This window comes from Lepisosteus oculatus, chromosome 15, assembly GCF_040954835.1.
Source record: "Lepisosteus oculatus isolate fLepOcu1 chromosome 15, fLepOcu1.hap2, whole genome shotgun sequence".
In the NCBI taxonomy this organism is placed as follows: Eukaryota; Metazoa; Chordata; class Actinopteri; order Semionotiformes; family Lepisosteidae; genus Lepisosteus; species Lepisosteus oculatus.
The window spans coordinates 5,319,961-5,343,656 of record NC_090710.1 but is presented as its reverse complement, the minus strand read 5'-3'; the positions used below and the strand labels follow the sequence as shown (position 1 = coordinate 5,343,656).

The following is a 23,696-nucleotide window of genomic DNA, read 5'->3' as shown; positions in this document are numbered from 1 at the left end:
AAACTTTGCACAGTCAACAAAAAAATGACTCTATAGCAAGATATACCTAGAGGTATTAAAAATGAAACAAATGAGTATTGGAACCATTAGCATTTGTTTCATTTTTAATGCATCTCAATATACATTCTAAAATGTTATTTCTTTGATGGCCGTCAGCTGAGCATGAAAAATAAATGACAAAAGTTGCTGGAAAATATTATATTCTGTCTTTGATTTATACAGATTATTTTTTTTACTTTTTAATCATGAGTCTTGTGTACTGTAAGTAACTTTTCAAGTTCATGGAAAATGTGTGGAATAAATAGTTTGATTTACTGTATGTACTCTTTCTTGTTTTGGACAGGGAATTGCTAATCATTTAAAATGCTAGTCATTTATTTTATTTTACTGCATTACAATCATAATAATTACAGTATTTACTGCATATTGAAGCATCTGCATGTTTTTCCATATGTTGTCTGGGTAGCTTGTTCCATACTCTTTGGATAAACAAGTGCTTCTGATTCTTCCTTTTAAATGCCCTTCTTCACCAGTTGTCTTGTGGTTTGTGTTACATGGTTTTTTGAAGACATCCTCTGGATTGACTTTTGAATATTTGTGTCAAGCTCCTCTGTAGTGTTCTCTGTCAAAGTCTAAAACAGCAGGTTTTTCCGCCTGGCAATTAAGGGCATTCCTTTAAATACAGTATATCTGGTTGCTCTTCACTAGTCAAATTCCAGAGCTGTTACAGTATATATATATATCTTTTGTTGTAATGTGGCAACCACAATTGCACTCAATATGCTAAATAAGGCCTAACTAGTCCATTATACAATTTTAAAATGACATTCTTGAATTTGAATTCTGCACTTTTTAGCAATACAGTCTAACATTTTTGCCTTTTTATTGTCTTTCCGCATTGCCGAGGATCAACACAATGTTTCAACATGAAAACTCAAGTGTTTCATAAGTAATCATTTACATAAGTCTTTTAATTCTGGTCTCCTAACTGTCCCCCAAGCCCATCTACATTCTATGGGTGACAGGGCCTTCTCCTGTTATGCCTCCAAGCTCTGGAACTCTCTCCCCAAGGATATCAGAGAGTCACCTTCTCTACACTCCTTCAAATCCAGACTCAAAACCTTCTTCTTTAGAGGGGCCTTTACTTAACTGGTTCCATTCTTTACCCCTCTGCTCCTACTATATTGTACTTAGTACCACCATCCACGGTCTCCTCTGTGTATTGTAATTGTTTTTTATCTTGTGTATTCTTTTTATTTATTGTTGTTGTCATTTTGTAAAGCGCTTTGAGAAGCCACTTTTAAAGGCGTTATATAAAATAAAGTTTATTATTATATTAAACTTAAGAATGCCACACATTCCTGGTAAGTGTCACAGAAACCTACCCCAGAAACAGAGGACTCTAGGTGGGACTATACTCTGGATGTGACAAAAATCTGGCTTTTCAGGTCAAATTGCTTCAGGTTGTTACTTAAGGGGATTATTGTTAGAATATCTTGCACCTTCTTTCTTTTTGTGTGTCAAATCTTAAATAGTACTCCAAGGCCTTTGCAGCAGTGCTCAAACAATTCTGCATGCTGCTTCTCTGCAGCTGTAGCTGATTCAGTTTTCTTGTATGTGTGTCAGTAACATTCCACAGCAATTTAGTAAGCTGTGTTTTTTCTTTTAGTCTTCTTGTATCTACCCCTTCTTTAGCCATATCACGGCTAGTTAACATTATTATTAGACTTTTGTTTTAGCTTTCTTTCTTAGTTTTGTATGTGTTCTGCAATAACTGACAAGTAATAATTTTCCATCTTGGTAACCGTCAATAATCGGCAAAGAATGGGTTTCAGACAAATTATTTTTTTGTATATTTTATATTCTACAGACTGTGTGATAATTATCATCTTTATTACATCTGTACTTCACGTACCTCAACAACATTAGAAATCAAATAAATCAGTCTGTGTTTTTGTTAAATACTGTAGTTCATCTGAAACTGTGTAGTATTTGCTATGAGTTACCATACCAGACCAATGATGTCAATTTAGAAATCTGTTAAACTATTTTAGTGTGCTTGACTTGAAAACTTCTGACCTGTATCTTTCCTGAAGGGATTACTTGTGTTGCTTAAGGAAAGTTTGGACAGAAAGTGGTTCAAGGTTCTACACAGGCAACATAGTGACTCACTCCAATTTACTCGTGAATGCATAGCATTTAGAAAAGAAGCCTAATGTGCACTCACAACTATTTCATGCTGCCCAAGTGACAGTACCTTGTCTTCACAACCAACTGATAGAGGAGGCACAGAAAAATATACTGCCACAAAGTCTTCCATTTGTTTCTGTGTATTGAGGTTTTATTTAAATGAAAGACACAATGAAAAACTACAGTTTATCATACAATCTAAATGCCAAGAGCATATCTGGAAGTAAAGTAAATATATGTCAGCCATGAAAAATCTGATCCAAAAATACACATCCAATAATGTGCCTCCTTCAAATGCAAACATACTGCCTTGCCTGCTGCAACTTTGATAGCGGTTTCTGAGATTAACTGATAAGATAGGTAAAAGAGTGGTTATCTTTATGTTTTTTAATGTATTCTGTTCTGCCAGAAGCAGTTATTTTTAAATTAAACTAAAAGAGAGAAACCTCTTTGAGACAGTGGGGTTTGTTTTCAGTCCTAGACTTGAATGAGGCACAAAAGAGCAGGTTTTACTGTATTCACACTCTCCCAAATGGACTTTAATGAACCGCCTACTGTATACAGTATGAAAATATTAACAAAATGATGATTAGGTGACAATATAATCAGGACATGAAACTATAATAATAATAACCTGTAACCTTTTAACCAGTTTAATGTAACTTAATTAAGAATCAGAATGATTCAATTAGGATCTTACAGGAAGGTATATCAGCCCAGAATTACAGATTAAATTATATTGCATAGGGTGCCATTTTTTTCCATTGTCTTAATAGGGGTCACTGAAATCTGAATACTAAGTAGAGCACCCCGAGCAAACCCTCCATTTCCATATTAGCACTAAGAGAAATTATTAAAGGAACTGTCAGTCAGACCTTCATGATTATAAATGATCACTGCTCTACATTACACAGTAGTTCTTCAGCTGACAATGGTACGTACCAATACATTGTAAATGATAGCCTCATATTTTTCCATGCAGGCAATAATTTTGGTCAGTAAACTATTTTTAATCATTTCTCATGTGCAATCATTAGATCTGATTGGATCAAATATCCAATATGGTAGTCAACCCACATGACTTAGTGAGAGTATAGCCTTTTCTCTGATACAACTGATCTGTCGGCCTTTTCAATCCTGCCAACTTTAACCAGTTTTTGTCTCTGAGATTGGATTTCATAGTCATTTGAAAATAACAGCAGAAGAAATTCAAATCTGAATAATAATGATTGGATTCCCTACAATGGACTGGCCTCCCATCCAGGGAGTATCCTGCCTTGTGCCTGTTGCTTGCAGGGATAGGCTCCAGCTCCCCTGTGACCATGTATTGGATAAAGCAATTAGAAATTGGATGGATTGGATAGGATTCCAGCAACTTTTTGGGGAGCTTGACCTCCTAATAAATATTAAGTTCTGAAAGCACTGCTTCTGCTATGCTGTAATGTTAGAAACAGTATTGGGACACAAAAGTTCAAGAGTAAAAACTGGTACAGTTTTAAAGACACACAAGACCTCACAAAGGGAGTCCATTGTTCAGCTGATTCTGAAGGCTGTTTTAAAAAAATACCACCCCACTCCTATTGTCATGATATTAGTTCCCCCTCCTTAAGGGTGCTCCAGCCCTTTCACTAAAGACTTTATTCTATGCACCCGCTCCCTATTCCCAGCCCACGCTCTTCCGGGCTCTGCATCTGATTTCCATATCGTGCGAGTCCGGGACCTGGAAGCGCCTGGTCCCGTTAAGGGTTTAACCTCTGTTCCCGTTCCCGTTCCTGTTCCCCGTCCGCCGGTTCCGACCCGGCCTTCGTGGTTTTTAATCCCTTCTTCTGATGGATCTTCTGGTTTTGGACATACCCTTGTGTTTTGGATATTCCCAAAGGACTACTCTCTCGGATTGTTCGCCTCGGCCACACCTCCCCCGTGCACCAGCGCACCATGGACACGCCCCCTTGTCTTCAGCCCCGTATTCCTGCATGACGTTTCCCTAGTGTTTCCCCACTCCGTCGGACTGTGTCGTCCGCATAGGGTCCGGAAAGAACTGTTCGTTACACCTATGTACTGCAGAATTCCCAACAGCAAGGAAAACCCTAACAGTAGGATGTTTTAATGTGATCATCCAGGGGTGTAAGTTCTGGCTGTCTGAGGCAAATAAGGTCTGACAGATAAATACTGTATATCCCAGCCAGTATCTTTGAAAACACCAAGTTGGTTAGATCCAGGTGACCAAATCTCAGTTGTACTGTAGGTAAAGAAGCAAATAAGTGATGAATATTCTTAAGACATTCGTCAACACAAGCACAATTTACTGCATGAGATTTGCATTACAACATTTGTGTTAAGGTTTGACCACACTACTGTATAATGATGGTTCTTTGTCAAGCTAAAAATTAATATGGGAGCAAAATAAAATAATTATTCTAAGCAAATAAAATATTAATAAAATCTAATATCAGCATATAATAATTACTACATTTTAAAGAAAAAAATAACCATTAGTCCATCAGTCCATTTTTTAACCTCTTCTTCCACTTCAGGGTCATGGAGGAGCTGAAGCTTGTGCCAGCAAGCAAGAGACATAAGGCAGGGTACACGGTGGATGTTACACCAGTCCATCTCACACAGGCACACACAAACATGCATGCACATACTGACACCAGGGGTACTGTGCCCAAAATGCAATTAACCAGAGCACCCAGAGGAAACCCTTACAACTATGGGAAGAACATACAAACTCCACACAGATAGCACCCCAGATCAAAAATTGAACCCTGGGCCTCATTGCTGAAAAGCAGCAATGCTAACCACTCCACCACCATGCTGCCCTCATTCGTCGCTATTATTCCATCCATTATCATTTAATTAGCACAAAAACACCACAAGATACAACCTTGTGAGTGATGAGCAACACTACAGCAGGTGTCATTGGGTAAATCAAATACAGCCTTGTCTGTGAAAGAATTAGCACAAAAAGTTAAACATTCTTCTTCAACATTCAGCAGACTCAGCCCCGGCATCCAGAACACCAGCGCTGCAAATGACATGACAGGAAGGCAGAGTGTCACCACACTGACCCTGGGCCATCAAATCCGATCCCATCAAATCAATCGTGTAATCTTTTCAAACTGGAACAGCTACAGCACAAGACATTGGAACAACCCGTACATCAGCAGAATGATTGTAGCTTACCTTCATTAAAAATATCTTTGTACTCTTTGTAGGCTGTTCAGGGGTAATATTGGCAGCTGACAGATGGAGTCATTTCTCATGTGGGTAACAGAACATCTACAGTAATACAGTATGTTAGAAAAAGAGGTGGAGTGCTTTATTTGCCATTACCATTTTGCCCTTGGTAGAGATGATGAAAGAGATGAGAAGAAATTGTAGAGATGTAGTGAACATTATGCTGACTTTTGCCTTTTTAAAGTCAAGCTGGATGGTGGTAGAAGTGTGTAATGATGTGGGGAGGAATCCACGTTCACACAAGGTCTGGTGCTTTTACTGTAAGTGCAATGTTACTGCTCAGTCATATTTTTGAAGTCATTGAACCAACTGTTTTTTCCAGTCATGTAATGCAAAACAAAATTGTCAATTTTCATGCAAGACCAAATACTACTAGGACTAAAATGGCTTACCTTCAAGAAAACAATGTTGAAGCTGTGATCTGGCCAGACTGGGTCCTGATAGTGGGTCCATCAGAATATCAGTGGAACCAACTCTGAGTATCTGTTGGCAACAAAGCAATATGTCCATACTCACATTTAATAGTATTTTCATCCTATTGGTGGATTTTTTATCATATCAAGAAGTAGAATAGTTTATTTTCTTTTGGACGTCATCAAGGTTTTAAACCATTTGTCTGAAGGTTATAATGCACTATTATCTTGTTAAAAAAGCAAAAGCACTTACCTTACAGAAATTATTACTTTTGTAATACATATGTATTAATTTCTGATGTTTTTATATCGTTCAGCAGGGGATACTATGTACATATTGGAATGGGCATAATCTACTGTAGGTCCTTTTGGTTCAGTACAAATCAAGAGTAAATTGTTTATTATTTCCTTTTTACTCCCACATGCAAAGTATCCTATGTTGCTGAAGGCTTTTATGACATAAACAGCAAAAATTTTACTTTTTACACTGTGATAATAAAAAGGTAGATACTGTATACAATGCCCTTCACACTATTTTTCATAATTATCTGATTAATTTACTTAATTTGCATGCATGTCAGTGTCATGTTTCAGTAAATTAACTGTCTATGGTCTGCTTTAGCTTTTCCTCCTGCTGTTTTACGTAGGAAGGGGTGAGTTATTGCTCCGAACAGGTGTCTTACACTTCACTCATGCATAACATGCTCTGCCTTGGAATAAATTTCATGGCTGGCATCACTAAATCAAAGTACTGAAAAGAGTACTATAATTGGTTATTGAAATTTCTGAGCTTCATATTTAGCAATCGCTAAACAAAAAAAGAACAATCGTAATGAGAAAACAGACTATAAGGCAGTGTTCCAAATTAATCCCAAGATAAATTTCATCAGTTAATTATTACAAGAGGTAAGCATATTCGATTTGGAAAAGGGAGTTTACATAAATACACCCGTTTTGTGTGTGTTTTGTGTATCTTGTTGCCGGATTAATTTCCACAATAATTAGAAAACCTTATCTTTAATTTGCAGGGTGCAAAGGGCAACTTAACAAGGAAAACAAAAAATGTCTGATCCATTAGTTTAACAAACCTTTGTGCACTGACTGAAAGAGAAGACCTGAATATAATGCAGACTGAGCACTATGATAATGGCGAAGTGACACTGTGGCTATGTGAAGACTGAGAGAGCAATACTTTAATTACTAATTAGTAATTAGTGCACTGTGTGTAAATACGGACGGTAGTTCTTGTACTACAGAGTGCATTCATAGATGAGTGCATACTTTTGCATTACTACGATAAGATTTAACATTTTGGTTTGCAGTCCTTTAAAGTTCGTTACTGACATGTTGGTTAATGAGGAGGAGCCAGACTGAATGAAATTTGTCTCACTCACAGTTAAATATTATCATTCAGAATGCAGTATACTCATCCTGTACAGAGCCATACAAAATTCAGACCAGAGGGTGTCCTCCTTTATGAAATGTAATATTTATTCAAAACCTGGGTGCTCAGACTAAATACTTTAAGGGATAAGATACATTACGTAAATTACTGGAAAAAATAAAGGATAAAATGAAATGTACAGTATTTTTATTGCATAAGTATTCATACCCTTGAGCTATACCCTTGAATATTTGATAAAAGCACCTTACAGGTGTGAAAGTCTATTTGGGTAAAGCTCTACCAACTTTCTGTACCAGCCTGTGTACTTTTTCTCCATTCGTTGTGGCAGATTTGATCAAGATGACTACAGTTGCTTGAGGATCAATTTTGGACAATGTTTTCAAGTCTTTCCAGAGACTCTCAATAGGAATCAAGTCAAGACTTTTACTGGACCACTCAAGGATATTCACTTTCTTATTCTTAAGAAAAGCTGCTCCTGTGTAGCTTTGGCTTTGTGCTTTGAATCACTGTCCAGCTGAAAAGTGAATATGAGTCCCAGCTGGGGACAGCCTGATCTAGGCAGTGTCTGGGTGCCTTCCACTTCTTAGTGACTACCTTCACCTTGATAGATGGACATTTAAGGATTTTCCAAATGTATCACGTACTTTTATGCCCTTCTGATTCGTATCTTTATTCAACTTTATTCCTGAATTGTTTTCAAAACTCCTTGGTCTTAATGGTTCAATCCTGTCTTGAGATTAATCTCTTGGCTGAAGCACTGTACATTTTTCTGGACTCATATCACCTACTGTAATTGCACTAGTTGACCACTCAGCTAATTGCATGGCTCATTAAGGTAATTCTGTGCACCCAGCATAAAAAGTTGTGCCAGCAACTGATATAAATACTAATGTAATTGTGAGTTTTTCATTTTCTTTCATATTGTCTATTTAATTTGCTATTTTGCTTTATGCTTGTATGGATTATGTGTGGATTAGATTGTCATTAAAAGTGTTATGACCACAGGCTTTAAAGTAACTAAGTATGCAACCTGTGCAAGGGTCTGAATACTGTGGCAAGGTTCTGTGTATCTAATAATTGCAATTTACCTAAATTACCTTGCTGCCATTTTTAAAGTATTTCTATTGTTCAATAATTGACTTTGATCATCTCCCTGTACCTGTTTAACAAAATACTGTGGCTTAGATCAGTTTGAAAATTTTAAATTGCAGTACTATCTGGAATCTGATAGATGGTGCTACATTTTGTAGCATTAATTATGCTGTCATAGAAGAAAGAATATGAATGCAATGAAGAAGACCCTACAGGTAACTTGCACTAGGTTGATATTTATGAATAATATTGGTTCAGGTGGGTCAGCATGTGTAGTCTGCAAAGGAACTAGTAATAGGTTTATTCCATCCTGAAAAGAGATGAGAGAAAACACAACGTTTTTGGCTGTGAAGCCTTAGAAGGCTTGAATATGACTATAATATGAATATTATACACATAATGCTAAATTATAGTAATTTAGTAATTGAGTATTCTGTACAATAAGTCCATATCTAAACATACATAAAATACATTAAAAATGTCAACTCAAGCATGATTACTTTCCCTTCACAACCTTCAGGAACTCATCCCTGAAGATGATGATACATGGAGAAAGCCATTTAATTGGGTGCAACTTAATTGAGCTTTTTTTTAAACCAACCCTACAGCTTTAAAATCCTTTAGCCACTACTCCATATCTCCAGTTTTAATTTTTTTTATTCATTTACTGTATTTGTATTGGATTTACACAGAGATTGCAGAGAGAAATTTTAACATTTGTCTCACAGGTGGTGCACAAGGAGTAAAGCTACTCCTGTTACAGCCACGTGGCACAAGCTCCTCAGCTCTTTTCAGTAATAGCAGAATATTAGGTGACTTAACATCACTTGGTCATGCTTACAAGACTCACACAGCGATAAAACCCAAACACTGAAAGTGAAGAAACACATGTACAGTATTAACATACTGCAGGCATGAAAAAGAAACCTCCTTAGGTTAACCAAAAAACAGAAAATAACAACCTAAGTGACTCATTGCTGAGTAACTCATCAGTTCATCTATTAATACTTTCTGCAGCTGTATTGTGTGATTCATGGGCCTTGCTTAAATTTGCTGCTTTTTACATCAAAGTAGTTTAAAGGAGGTACAGCCGTCCCTGTGGTGATGTAAATTATAGCCTGAGAAGCACATAAGCACATAATTTGTGGACAGTGGAGCTCTGTGCTCTTCTGCCAACAGAATCAAAAGTATCTAATTAATCTATCAAGATCCTTGTCACTGGATGCTTCATTAGGATCTGGCATACAAAGTGGGCATGAAAAACTACATTTGTCAGGAGAATATACTGTTCAAAGGTTTGGAAACACCATGTGCAAAGAATGCTGTGAGTTTTATTATCCATTGATTCATTCGTGTCTTTGTATCTCTGAACAAATAATAATCTTCTTTAAATATAGTATACAGCAGGCATTGATGTCACTGACCTGACATTAGATTTTCATGCTTTCACCATGAAAGCCAGACAGCTGTGTGTATTGTCTCACGTGTCAGCTGAGGATACTGTACTTATAAATGAGCACTTTTTTCAACCTTCAAGCAGTTTCAAATGTGTATTCTAATATGATGTGTCAGACAACACACACTCTCTTTCCAATTGTAAGCCTTTCTAGTAAAAGAAGGATACATTGGACTGCCATCATACTTAGGCAACATGTTTATCATTGTGTTAAATTCTGAAAGTGGAGACTGATACAGTACATATGTTTAGGTATCCCAGGATATGCTGTAAGCGATTCTAGCAATACAAGTAAAGCAGAATGAATAATATTCTTCAATCCTCAAGACTTACTGCACATGTACATGGTGTTTTCAAACATTCATATTGTACTGTGTGTATGTATTGTATTTAAGGATTTAACTGTTTAGCTATACTGCTAAGCTTATTTTTTGTACCCGAAAAAGGTACTCCAATATTAGTACTGAATAGAGCCTGTGAAACCATTGATTGTATCTACCTTTTTTTGTTTTGTTAGTCCTACAGTACCAGATTAACGGACTTGGCTGAGTAACTTGATTAATGACACTTTAACTCTCATTGAATTATTCCTTCATACTTTTTGGCCTATAAATAGATGATGTCATGGATACCACCAAAACGTTTAAATAAGTATACATATGTATCAGAATTCATGCTTGTCTCTGCTTATAAAAATGACATCACTGTACAGTGAGATTTTACAGAAGTCTTCCAAATACCAAAGGTTGCCATAACCTTAAAATAGATTATGTTCCCATTTGGGATGAGTTTGATAAAGTGATCTGTGCACCTTACTAACAAAACAGTTGGTGAAGTTTTATATCTGTATATCTGTATAAGTTTTGGTGAGATGAAAACACTTCAGTTCTGGATAGGATAAAAAACAAAAAATTATTATGGAATTATATTCAGGTGAGACTGAAACCAGTTACCCCCTCAGTGCTTCATGGTTTTTATTGTTTAAGGTCTAAATGATTATTGCAAATGGAAAAATAGATCATACTGTAAAATGGAAGATTTTTTTTCCTACCCCGCTACCAGTATGTGTCTTTTTGAATGTACAGTATTTGTATTAAGAGCTAAGAGCGGAGGTTTTGTTAAAATAGTTACAATTCTCACACTTGTGGTAAATATATACTGTAGTAAAAACAAAAAAAAAGTGATTTTTTAAATGAAAAGTGAAATACGGTGGAAACTGCTGAGACTATCTTAAATATACAGTAGGATACTCCACGTCAGTTGTTTAACAGAATTTTATTTTATGACCTGAGGGCAGGACTAAGTTCTGGGTTAGTGTAGCTTCTGTGGCTGTCCTAATAGTCAGCATCGCTGTGTTAAAATACATAAAGCAGAGCTAACATCTGCAGTCTTAGATTAAATGTTCAATTTTTTAGTGTCAAAAGCTCCACTCTTAGACATCGTTAACTTACCATACAACTATGCTGTTGATGTTTAACAAATAGTCATTTTCTTGAAAAGGAGTAAACTGTGCACTGGTGCTCGGGTGGGCGTGGTCAGGGAGAGTCCAGGGGCCAGAGGAGTCCAGGGGGTAATCCAAGTCCAAAAGTCCAGAGACGGTTGATCCATCCAAAACAAAGACATGGTTTAAAAACCGGAACGGGATCCGGTGCAGGGATGGGAAATAACAGTGGGTTAACGAGGCTAGGCACTCCAAGCCCTGGACCCAGATGGTCAGGATGCCGTGGTAAAGCCTATGTCGTCGGGTCACTCCAGGATCCGCTAGGCAGAATAGTAAGAGTGTGTGGCATAAATAAAGAGGGGCTGGATAGGAGGCAGGTGCAGATAATTAACACCATAGTGAAAGAGCCGGAGAGCCCTTAAGAGGAGGGTTTACGGTCGTGACATAGTCAGTACAGTATTCAATGTACAGAATGTACTGTATGTCAATTGTCAATACAAGCAGTGCTTTGATTGAAAATACCATGGAAATTCAAGCAGCGTTTTAAAATGTTGGGCTGACAGAAGTTTACACTTACATATTTTCTTTGCGGTTTTATGGTTCCAATCTAAAACAAAACCAAATGTGCATTAAAATATGTTTAGCAAAAATGTAATAAAAGAGTGAAAAGTACTTCCTTTCTCCTTTTTGTATAGAAATTAACTGCAGCCATCATGTTACAACTTATGTAAAAAACTGTATTGCTTAGATTTCTGGCCAGCATTGGAATGTGCATTGGTGCGTTAGAAAATGGAGAAGAGCTGCTAAACAAATGTGCTTCTGTCAGTCTTGAAAATCACCTTCAAGGGATTGGATGTATGTACTCATATTATTTAAAATTGCAATGCTGCTGGGATTCTTGGGGGCCTATGAATTGATTTACTCTAAATGGTGATCCTCCTCAGTAGTTATACAATTAATACTATTACAAATACACCTGGGGGATACTCAAACAGAGATGTTCCATCTCTGTCTAACCACTCAAAGAAGCTGACTTTAATTCTCCAAATGTATTTACATCTACTTCAATTTAAATCTATTTAAACACATTCTGTTTCTTACTTCCTGTGCAATGGTATGTCTTACAGCATCAATATAATTAACACAAGATCCACTTTGTGATAAACAAATGTCACTTTTTGTTTATGAGACAATCAAAGTCTTATTACCTCAAGACTGTGGCTTTTCTGAATCTGTTCTATTACAGATAAAGTATGATATCAATTTACATTACCATCGGCATCAATAATCCTTACCAGCTTTGTAGTCCTAGTACATTCAAATAAATTGTAATTAGATTAACCTGGTGGAAAATGTTCATTAACAGCCAGTATTTTGCAAGTAAATACAATGGTTTGCTATAAACGACAACTGTTGTGGTGTCACAAATGCATTTTTAGACATGATTGGCATGCACTATAGGCAGTGAAACAAAAATTTTGGATAAATATATAAGAAATGGTTTAGTGTCACTGCATCCTCTTGACAAGACAACGCAATTAAGATTCCAGAAAATACACTAAATGAAGAAAACACATAAAGTACTTAAGGCATGCTGATTATTAAACAACAAACTTAGTTTTGATCTATCAAGAAACCTGTACAAAGGAAATGATAGTATAACACAACCAGCTAAAAGCCAATAAGAATTTACATGCATTAACAGTATATGAAAATTAAAAGTCATATTGTTGAAAAAGTAAAAAAATAAATAAATGGTTTCCAAATATGATAATATCAAGAATATAAATAAATAACACATTAACAACTATGCTCTTTCAAAAAGAATAGAACGATACTTTAAAAATGTGGCAAATCCCTCCTACAACAAGAAGGACACAAATACATCATTATACCTCTACCTTCCATGAAATCAATTTTGTTGAAGGTGTTCTTACAGTAACATAAAAAGATAGCAGTTAGACAGAATTGAGAGTCTCTATTAGCATTATTTTTTGTGGTGCCAGATTGAAAAAATAGAGTATAGAGTTTCAAATCCTAAGGTGACACGCTTCTAAGGCATTCCCGTAATAAACACAAAAGTAGAGCAAGGTATCATTAGAGAGTGATGGATGGCCTTTTGATTTGGGCATGGAATTAATGTGATGAATGAGAGTGGAGAATGACTGAGGAGGTTGTGTTAAGAGTTGACAAAATGCAAGGACCTAAATTTATTTTAATTTGCTAACATCTGCATGCAGTGCATCTTATGATTTGAGACTCAATCGAGAAAAAAAATGTTTGGAGAGCTGGCAAATGATGATGTAACTGAGACAATGCAGTTACATCAAAAGAATGTTACTCCTGTAACCTGTAAGTGGTACTGTATGTGTTGTATGGTTAATGTTTGGAGCCAGACACATGCTCCCTTGAGAAAGATATGAAAATATTTTTAAAACACATGGATAGCAAGATTTTGGGGGGAAAAATACAGTATCTCCTGAAAAATGAATACTTATAAATAAATAAAAAGTAACCCTTATTTACTAAAGGAAAGGTCATAGCAACTCATTTCAATTATGTTTCTTGAAACACCAAAGGTGTTCGATACTAAAATGTTGGGGAAAAGCAATGCAATGTATGAAATACTGTATCTAGGAAAAACTGACTTAAGGTCAGTGCTCTATTACAAAAAGTAAAAGGCCATAAGGCTGCATATGTATTGAATAGGCATGTCCTTTTAAGTCCTTATCCATTGAAAACATTTTTTAAAAACATTCCAAAACAAGCATTAATGAGGAATCCTCATGCTTGCTAAAGCAGATTCAATATTAAACACACAGGAATACATTACCCAGTGCTGATACTTAATTGTGTATTTAAAACCTCAACAAACACTTAATTGCACCCTTATTGTTACTACAAAATCCAAAGCAAGAATTAATCAAAAATCAGCCAGTGAATATTCCACTGTGAGGATGTGCATTTGTGTTCTGGATTTTTGACTGTGTACTGGCCTTCCAGAGTGTTAGAGAACACTGACAGTGCTTCAGTCCATCCCTATGGGCTAGTGCAGCCTGAAGTCCTGTTGTTCATCTGTCAGTCACTCCTATGAGGCTGCCATGTACTGGGCCACTTCCAACGCATTGCACAGCACACACCACTCCTATGGAACATAATATTCTCTAACACTTTGATAGCAAGGTATATTTTTAGAGCCACCGCTAAATGTTCTCTTTTTTTAAAATCAAGCATATACCGTATATGACAGAGCATTAGTCCAACTCATGCTAAGTGATTCTAATGGGATTTGCTGGGATTAATACAGAGCCTAAAATTCAAGAAGCAACTATTTTTGTTTGTTTGTTTGTCTTCTCTGTATGGTGCTTTATTTTAATTTAATATGTCTTAGCAAGGTTTTTTTCAATTTGTTTCTATCCTCTTAACAAAGCTTCTCACATATACTGTACAGTGCTCTTTACAGTAGTAAAGTAGTACATCTCAGGAAAAGTGTACCTGGTGTTACATTTTCAAAGTGCCACCTTCTAGCATCTGGACTACTAGTGCCACTCAATGGCACCATCAATGATCCAAGAGAATATCACAGATGGAGAGCTTACCTTTGTATGCATTAACATGACAATTAAATAAGACAGTACTGTAAACATAGGGCAGCATGATTGCTGCCTTGCTGTGCTGGGGCCCTGGGTTCAATTCCAGACATGGAGTGTTTTCTGTGTGGAGTTCTCCCCCTGTTTGCATGGGTGTGCTTTTTTTTTATCTCACAGACCAAAGACATACCAGTAAGTCTATTGGCTTCTGGGAAAATTGGCCCTGGTGGAGTGTATATATTTGTGTCGTGTGATGATGATAATAATCATAGGCTTTATTTTACGCAGTGCCTTTAAAAGGAGTGTCTCAAAGTTCTTTATAGTAGTTGTAAAATAAAACAGTTATAAGGATACTGTCACGATTGTAATAATTAATAATAATAATAATAATAATAATAATAATAATTGCTTACACTTATATAGCGCTTTTCTGGACACTCCACTCAAAGCACTTTACAGGTAATGGGGATCCCCTTCACCCCCACCAGTGTGCAGCCCCACCTGGATGATGCTAATCCCTCCCCCTTAAGGGAACCCTGGCTCTTTCACATTTTAGTTGATTTTGTGCACCTGCCTCCCAACCAGCCCACCATAAAAGCCAGACGCTCACTCTATTCTGGGCTCTGCGGTGGAAGATGGACGTCCGGAGGTCCGCCTACCACCAAGTCGCCCTACGCCCGTGGCTTGAGGGCATAGGCCTCCTATCGGCGTCCTGACCCAGTCGAGTCCAGGACTTGGAGCGCCTGGCCCCGTTACCCCTTTTTTATCTCCCTGACCCTTCACCGGATCCCACTCCAGTTTTTAATTTTTGTTGTGTTGTCGTCTCTTCTGAATTTCCTGGTTTTTGGATTATTGGACTTTGCTCCGGTTTTCCCCCTGGACTCCCTCAGACTTGATCGCCTGGACCACGCCCCCCCGAGCACCAGTGCACCGTCGTCATGACCCCCTGTTCGTCAACCTGCCCAGTTCCTCGTCGTCTCCTCCCCGTGTCTGTTTCTCTCCCTTCCGAATTCTACTCTCTGCACAGGGTCCTGAAAAACGCTTCGTAACAGATAGCAAACTACAAAACAAGCATGTAAGGAGGTGTACCGGAGGTAATTGGCTACGGTCTCGCGCATCGTGACGCACGTTGACGTAAAATACCGCGGTACGTGATTGGTTGACCAACAGGGGCACTCGTGGTGCATTGGTTGGTCGTAGAAAGATTTAAATGTCTTTACTGTGCCAGTTTTAGTATTGAATATCTATATTATATTCCCTTTTAATCAAATTCTAAAAGTATGCTTGTTGACTCCAGTATCACGTTAGTTAAAGACTTCAATGCTTAAAATGTTTAGGGAGAAATGGAATACTGGTGTGTATGTTTTCTTTAAAGTACCGAAACCAGCCATATACTATATGTTTATATTCCAAAATTAATATCGTTTATGGCCTTCACACGCGTTACAGTATGTTCCTATTCTTTTTATGCTCAGCTACTAACATTTCCCTTCAGTGGTAAAATTCCATATAAATATTCAATACTAAAACGGGCACAGTAAAGACATTAAATATACATACTGTATACAGTACAGTTTGCATACAGTAATATGTTTATGTTCCTAAATCAATCCCTTTTATGAGCATGTGAAAGGCATGGTGAATCGGAGATTCTCAAAAATTACTGTATTTTGCATAATTGGAAACAAATGCGTGATCGCGAAATGCTGTGGTGTTACTTTTTCAAAGACGGTCAATGAAAAATAGAATGTGGACCAGGGCAATAGTTTGAGTTTACAGCTTGTCCAAGTTCATTCATTATGAATACTATTAGTAATATCTTCGTTAAAGACTTTGATGGCGACAGCTCAAACATGAGAGGTCAAGCTTTATAAGCTCCACCTTGCGGAAAGTCCGGATACTATTATTTTACTTGTGGTACTATCCGAGAATTTACGGTAACTCGTGGTACAGTAGACTGCATAAAGTGCACCGTGCAAAATAATACGGTATCGCCTGTTTGTTTTGAATGGCTGCATCTGTAGGTGGTTATTAGAAAATGCACTATACTGTTGATGGTTATTAGATCATCAGACACTCACTTACTAAAAGCCTTTCTGAAAAGATTTAAGATTGAAATGCACTCAAGGGTAACTCTCTGATATCCTTGGGAATAAAATTCCACAGTTTTGGAAGGGAAGGCTCTCTCACCCATTAAGTATAAACAAGCTTGGGGGAATAAGACGACCAGTCAGACAAAGATTGCGAGGTGGTAAGTAGAGAGATAATGAGTCAGCTACAGTAGGTATTGAGGTGCCAATCCATGTAGAGCCTCACAAGTTCTGGACTGGTATCCTGTCCAGGGTGTATCCCACCTTGCACTCACTGCTTGCCACTCCAGCTCCCCAGGGAATTTGAATGGAATGAAGCCTTTGAAAGATGGATTGTTGTAAGAGCAAAGAAATTAATAATTTCCAAGTTTCAAGTCTTTGTCTTTGTGGACACATTTAGTTTAAAACATAAGTGGGGAAAAAACCACTAATTAAAACTGATGGAACGTGACCTCAGAACAGGACCTTGAGTAGAGTAGCTCTGTTTAATCCTCCATCCTGTCAGAACTGGATTTACCCAGTTCAATGAAAGACATGGTACTTCCATCACATGCAATCATGTTAGATGTATATGAAAGAGCACCACAACATTAAAAGGGATTTTTTAAAAATTACATAAACCTATTGCTTAATCCAGAATTTCCAATAGGGACATTTTTAAAATGCAGAGATAAACATTATTCCAGTGCAGAAGATTTCTATTTTTCCCCCTTTTGAATGGTTAAAAGCATGTAATTGTAAATGTAGTTTGTTTCAGAAAGGCACAATCACCCTGCACTCATTTTTCAGAAATGTAATCTTTTCTCTTGCAGTCAGTGTCTTAACAACCAAGTAATTGCAGTTGGGGCGTCAATAATATCATGTCAGTTTTCCAAAGATATCTAAATCCTTCAGGAGAAAAAAATAAAATAGTTGTTATTATATAAGCTTTCTTTTTTATTCTCCATTCGTCTGCCTGGTGAGTTGTTCCTACAAGTTCAACCTTTTACATCAGCTCCAGTTAAAATAAAATACATTGAAATTTAGAAAAGGGGCAGCCCGGCCCCAACAGAATGCAAATACTAAGGGAGAAAATATAATCAAGAAACTAATACTTTCCACTTAACAGCAAGACTGTCGCCTTAGGGCTATAGAAGCTAGTTCAGTAGTGCCCAAAAGCACTTGTCACCAGTTCCATTTATCACCCTCAGGCCCTCTCTTATTACAAGACAAGTCCTGCTGGAATATTCCGGAACTCTCTGTATGGCCATTTTAAAAAAACAAGCAGATGTCTGTTGTCCTCCAGAGGGCACAATTTTAATAAGTGTGCTGTTCTTGGACAGATTAATATTTTTTTTAAAGACTGACTTACAGACATGTTTATTGGATGTTACTGGGTCATTTTTTTGTGACTGGAAAAGAATGCCCCCTGGCATAATAGTGCCAGTGTATTACGAGAAATAAGCCTTATGGATGTTATTTCTCGTTCTGCATCCTTGGTCATAGCTGTCTTCATTTTTAGATACATTTCCAATGGCGTTCCATTTCACATCCAAATTTAAATTTTAAGCACATCTCTGCATGTGATGGAATCTCATCTGTCATAAATATTGATGAGGAATTTCATATAATCAGAGCCATGTACAGTGTGGACAGCCTGCATTAACATAGCATGCGTTTGCCAGGTGAATAATTGCAACTTTAAGCTCAATTCACCCTATACTGTGTGTGCAAATGTTTATTAGCACTTCAATTAACACATTTAGGTTTGAAATGCAAGTACAGCTCTAGCTTCATTCAACTCAAAAGGACACGTTTTTCCTGCCTGTAATTCATCACAGGTGTTTGATCTACAGTATATTTCCTGTTCATTCTTTACTCTGCTTACTGTACATGAAGTAAAATGTTGAGAATTGGCCTCTTTTTCACTGACAATCAGCACCTGAACAATCTACTAACTTCTCTTACAAAACCAGCACATTACAGTATGTACTAGCAAGATACACTATCTTTGTTCTGTTCCTCAGTAGAAAAGAATAATTTCACTTTGTCCTTCTTCATCACTGTCATGTTAAATAACCTTTTTATCATTGGATAATTGGTGGCTCCTGCAAGATTGCTTTAGCCTTCCTGATTGAGTTGGACTAGACTCTCAGTCAAGTGTTGTATGGCATTAAAAGCATTTAAGCTTATTAGACTCAATATTTCCAATCATCACACTAAGAAACAGGTTCTGGTCTGCATATTGAGTTATTCTTGGATGATACAATGAACCTGGTGTGACAAGGATAAGGTCACAGGAAATGAAGGTATGTAAACTATGAGAATTTAAATTGTTTAAAAATAATAGTGTAAAACTAGGTATGTTCTTAATCTTAAATGTCCCAATAACAATTAATTAATTAATAACAATCACTTAATTAATAACCTACAGTTATTTAAAAAACAAATACTGTGGATACTTCTACTAGTATAAATTACTGTGATTTGGAGAAATCATATATTTTAGTCCATTACAGACTTAGACCTAAAGGTAACTTTTCTGAATGTGGAGGATGTGCAGGGAAAGTGGGGTATTTTCTGTGAATGTCAGATTAAACCCAGGTAAATGCAACCTTTTTTCCAACACACTGACAGTATCTCAGTTGAATCTGAAGGAGCAGGGATTTTCTGCTGTATTTCCTTGTTATACTATAACCTATCCCACAGTGGAGTTCATTTAAGCCTACCAGGCAATTCTATATTCTTGGTCTTTACAGGACTTCATAGAGAAATTATTTGATACTGTATAATACAGTAATTTGACTGTGTTAACATTCTTCTCTATTTTGTGTAAACAATATGGATGTAATTGATCTTACATTTTTTTAAAAGATATTCATAGGTCTGACAATATCTGTGGTCAGAAGATATATTAGATCCTTCCTTAATACTGTATAACCACTCAGAAATTAAACTAGCTTGTTAATTACGATTTATTACTGCTCAAAAATTAATTCCTAGCATAAAACCTTTCAACCTTTTGAAGCCATTTTTAGATAACAGACCAGAGAAATGCATTTTAACGGGTTAATGTTTTCTGCTGCAAACTGTCAAATGTCTTTTTGTTTAGCTATGTTGATAGTCTGTGAGCTGCACACTCAATATGATTAAGAAATAAATAAAACCAATGATTTTAGTGCTTATATTTTGGAAGTGTGTAGCATAAGAATTTAGCAGCAGTTTTTGCTCTCTTCTGAGGCCCTTGAAAGTTTGATTAATTTTGTTCTATTAATGTAATGTATTCTTGTAGAATATTAAATGCAAAGTTATTTTAAGTTTTTTTAGACTTAAATATTCATCCAAAAATATCCATGAGTTCTTTGACATTCTTTTCTTTTGATGTGAAAAGAATGATATTATGTTTTCCAAAAGATTTTGCGAAACCGTTTGTTTGTGTTTCACATACAAAATGCATCATGGTGTGTGTTATCATTACCTAATACATCATGGAAGCAAATCAGCTGTGTATTTATTTGTTATTAAACCATGGAGAGTTCTAACTGAACTTCAATTTCAGACTGGAAGTCAGGAGGTTTTACTGAAGTACCCATTTACAGTTTAAATGCAATAGCTTTTATTGTTGTTGGCTTTGTCTTTCAGGTCATGGCACCTGTGACTGTGGAAAGTGTGTGTGTGATGACAACTGGTTTGGGGAGGCCTGCCAGTACCAAGAAGACTGTAACATTTCAAGAAGGAAAAGTAAAGAGTTATGTAAGAATCCTCAAGGAGTGGTTTGCTCTAATGCAGGTAGGGGAAGTTTTCCAGGATTCATTCGATAATTCTCCACTTTACAAAATGCATTTTGTGGAAAAAGAAAGTTGTTTAAGTTGATACCCTGACTTAATAATAATAATAATACCTTACACTTACAGTACAGTATATTGTGTTTTTCTGGATACTCCACTCAAAGCGCTTTACAGGTAATGGGGACTCCCCTCCACCACCACCAATGTGCAACCCACCTGGATGATGCGACGGCAGCCATAGAAATTTCATTTCTGTCCTAAAACACAGCCATCCCAGCAAACATCCTGTATGTTTTCTAATAATTCTAACCCTAACCCTAGCTACGGGTTTGGGTAGGAAAGGTTTAGGGTTCAGATTTTCTTCAAAGAATTAATGCAACCTTCCACTCATTTAAGCAGAAAATATAACTTAGGGCATCAAAATGTTAGTTTGAAAAGACATAGCAACCTTGCCAAACCAAACAAAATGTATCAACAGTGGTACAATTTTATTTTTTATTTATTTAGTATTCTGTTACTGGAAATTTAGTGTTGAATGGTGCACTCAGTGAGCATGGTTTCAGGGTTAAATAGGTTAAGAGTCAGGAATACCCAATACATTTTAGCTGTATCGGTTAAAATGCCAGTGCGTTAAATGCCAAATGCTACTGTTTGAAAAGTGCATGGAGCCATACAGTATACTGTCCCTGTATGTATGCATCAACAAAACTTTTCATTATATGACTATTTAATGAAACTTTTATTAGCACTTCAATCAACACACTTATTGTAATTAACTTCCACATTATTTAGTAATATTCCTTGCTGGTTTTGTAATATTAATAGTATTGTAAAATGTTAATATTATTTGTAATATGAATAATAAACCAGACACAATATTGCAAAACAATGTTCCAAAGGACTGTAGATTTAATTTCTGAAAATCACTGTAGACACCTGTATGAGAAAGATATAATGTGCAAATAATATTTATTGTGTTATTCAAAGATTACTTAGGAAATTAAAAAACACACATTTCAAAAGTAGGATCACTTACAGTATAGGCTTGTGATTTAACTCAGAGCAATGTATTTTTATCATGAAATTATACTCAGCCTTTTTACTGTAAGAAGACATTTTACTGTATTATTTTATCTCAGTAGTACCATATGTTTAATAGAGCAGTAATCCCATGGTACATTTTTACAAAGCTTCCTTATCATAGTTGTCCTGCTTCTTTGAAAGGAAAAAAATGTTACACAAAAACATGGTGCTACCCAAGATATTATCTGTTTCAAATTCCACGTACAGATAGCCTTGAAATTTGCTGATTTAATGCCCTAGCCTTTTGTGCAGGTCACATTGTTGAGTTGTTGGATGTGCTGCCCACAAAGTAGCGAGAAAATAGTAGGACTCATCTGTTTTGCAGATGTGAAATATCTCAGAGCACACATACTGTACTGTACCGAAGAGCCAGGGATGTGAAATTAGTGTCTTGGCTGAGCAGCCACAAGCAATGGCGACAGCAGGGGATCTGGGGAAGAGTGCTGGCTCCCCTGAACCTAGGCGCGAAATGATTAAATTAAATTGGTCTACATAGAAGTTGATGTCTCTGCTCCACAGGCTCCTGTCACTGCGGCAGCTGCATGTGTAACAACCCGGATGGCAAGGGTCTGATTTATGGTAAATTTTGTGAGTGCGATGACAGAGAGTGCCTGGACGAGGAAACCGGAGAGGTGTGTGGAGGTATGCCCTTTACCCACTTAAAAAATAGGGATTGCTCTTTTGAAAAAAATACTCCCACTTCCCTCCTCCCCCACAAACCCCCCCCAAAAAATCCTGCCCTTGAAAACTGACAGAATATCCCCTTCATGTGGAAATGGGATTAGTTTAACCGAAATAGAGGCTATGCTTTGATTTCATACAGTTGTATCCTGAAGAAAGATTCTCTAACCGAACTGAAGTCTATATTTTGAATGTATTAGCTATTTCAATACAGTAGAATTTACTAAATATATACAGCAGACATTCAGAGTATTTAAATTTCAATTTTGCCCTTTAGTTTTTAGATAGAGACAATTGGGTAGCAAGCTTTTTCCTTTCCAATTAAATAAAATTATTATGAGGATTTGTCAGCATTTCACAGTTTAATTTAATCTCTTGCAATTCAAATTAAAATTAACAATCCAAATTGTTTGGATTTATATATATAGTTTTGTGAATCTGTTTTCAGTTATAATTAAATTAATTAAACTTGGTTTAAAATTAGGATTGTAGGATATTGAAAGAAGGATTTCCAACCTAGAGGTTTAAAGGGGTTTTAAAAAGTACATTTACAAAACCAGTAGACTAGATACATCTCATGTAAAAAGGAAAATGAGAAAGAAATTAATGTTTCTCCAAATAATTAAGCCCTCTTTGAAAAAAAATAGTAAACAATACTATAGGTAAAACGTCATGCTGAAAGTACAATATACAGTAACAAGCAGAATGCAGTGCAGCAGTTACCACAAGCAGAGTAAACATCAGATAGAAATGGGGCATTCCGAGGGGCTTCTCCAGTAAAGGCACAGTACGTGCCTGAGTATATTTGAGTTCTGAGATGGAGGTCATGTCACAGGCCAGCTCTGACTGGGATTCCCCTTGTACAAGCACAATCAGGTGATGTGCCAGGGGCAGGGTGATGTTAGTTGACCAGGACTCTGAAGGCTCTAGGTCTATGGCTTCCTGGGCACCTGTGGGCAGTGCAGTGCCTGTGATGTGTTAAAGCACAAGTGTCTCAGAGGAGGGCAGGTTACTGGAGTGTGCTTTGTAAAATACAAGGTAACTTTCAGGACTGAAAAAACACACAACTGGCTTTTTCCACATCTGGTGGATATAACAAAAATATTTGGCAGTTTGGTAGAAATTCGGTTTACCAGAAAATCAGGTTTTATCCATATTATATCTGGGGCTGTGAAAATAGCCTCCTTTTTCAGTTAACAAGTTGGTTTCTTTTCTTATTATGTCCAAAAATAATAAAAAAAGAAATGG

At 36.7% G+C, this 23,696-nt stretch overlaps 1 protein-coding gene across 3 annotated transcripts in view; it reads left to right on the top strand.

Moving 5' to 3' along the window:
- Window positions 1-23,696, top strand: part of itgbl1 (integrin, beta-like 1) — a 106,468-nt gene that overhangs the window by 17,531 nt on the left and 65,241 nt on the right. For all 3 annotated transcript variants that reach the window (XM_015363460.2, XM_006638900.3, XM_015363459.2), the window contains exons 3-4: window positions 20,539-20,685; window positions 22,287-22,409. In XM_015363460.2, the coding sequence (XP_015218946.1) occupies window positions 20,539-20,685; window positions 22,287-22,409 (270 nt within the window). The remainder of the gene's footprint in view (window positions 1-20,538; window positions 20,686-22,286; window positions 22,410-23,696) is intronic.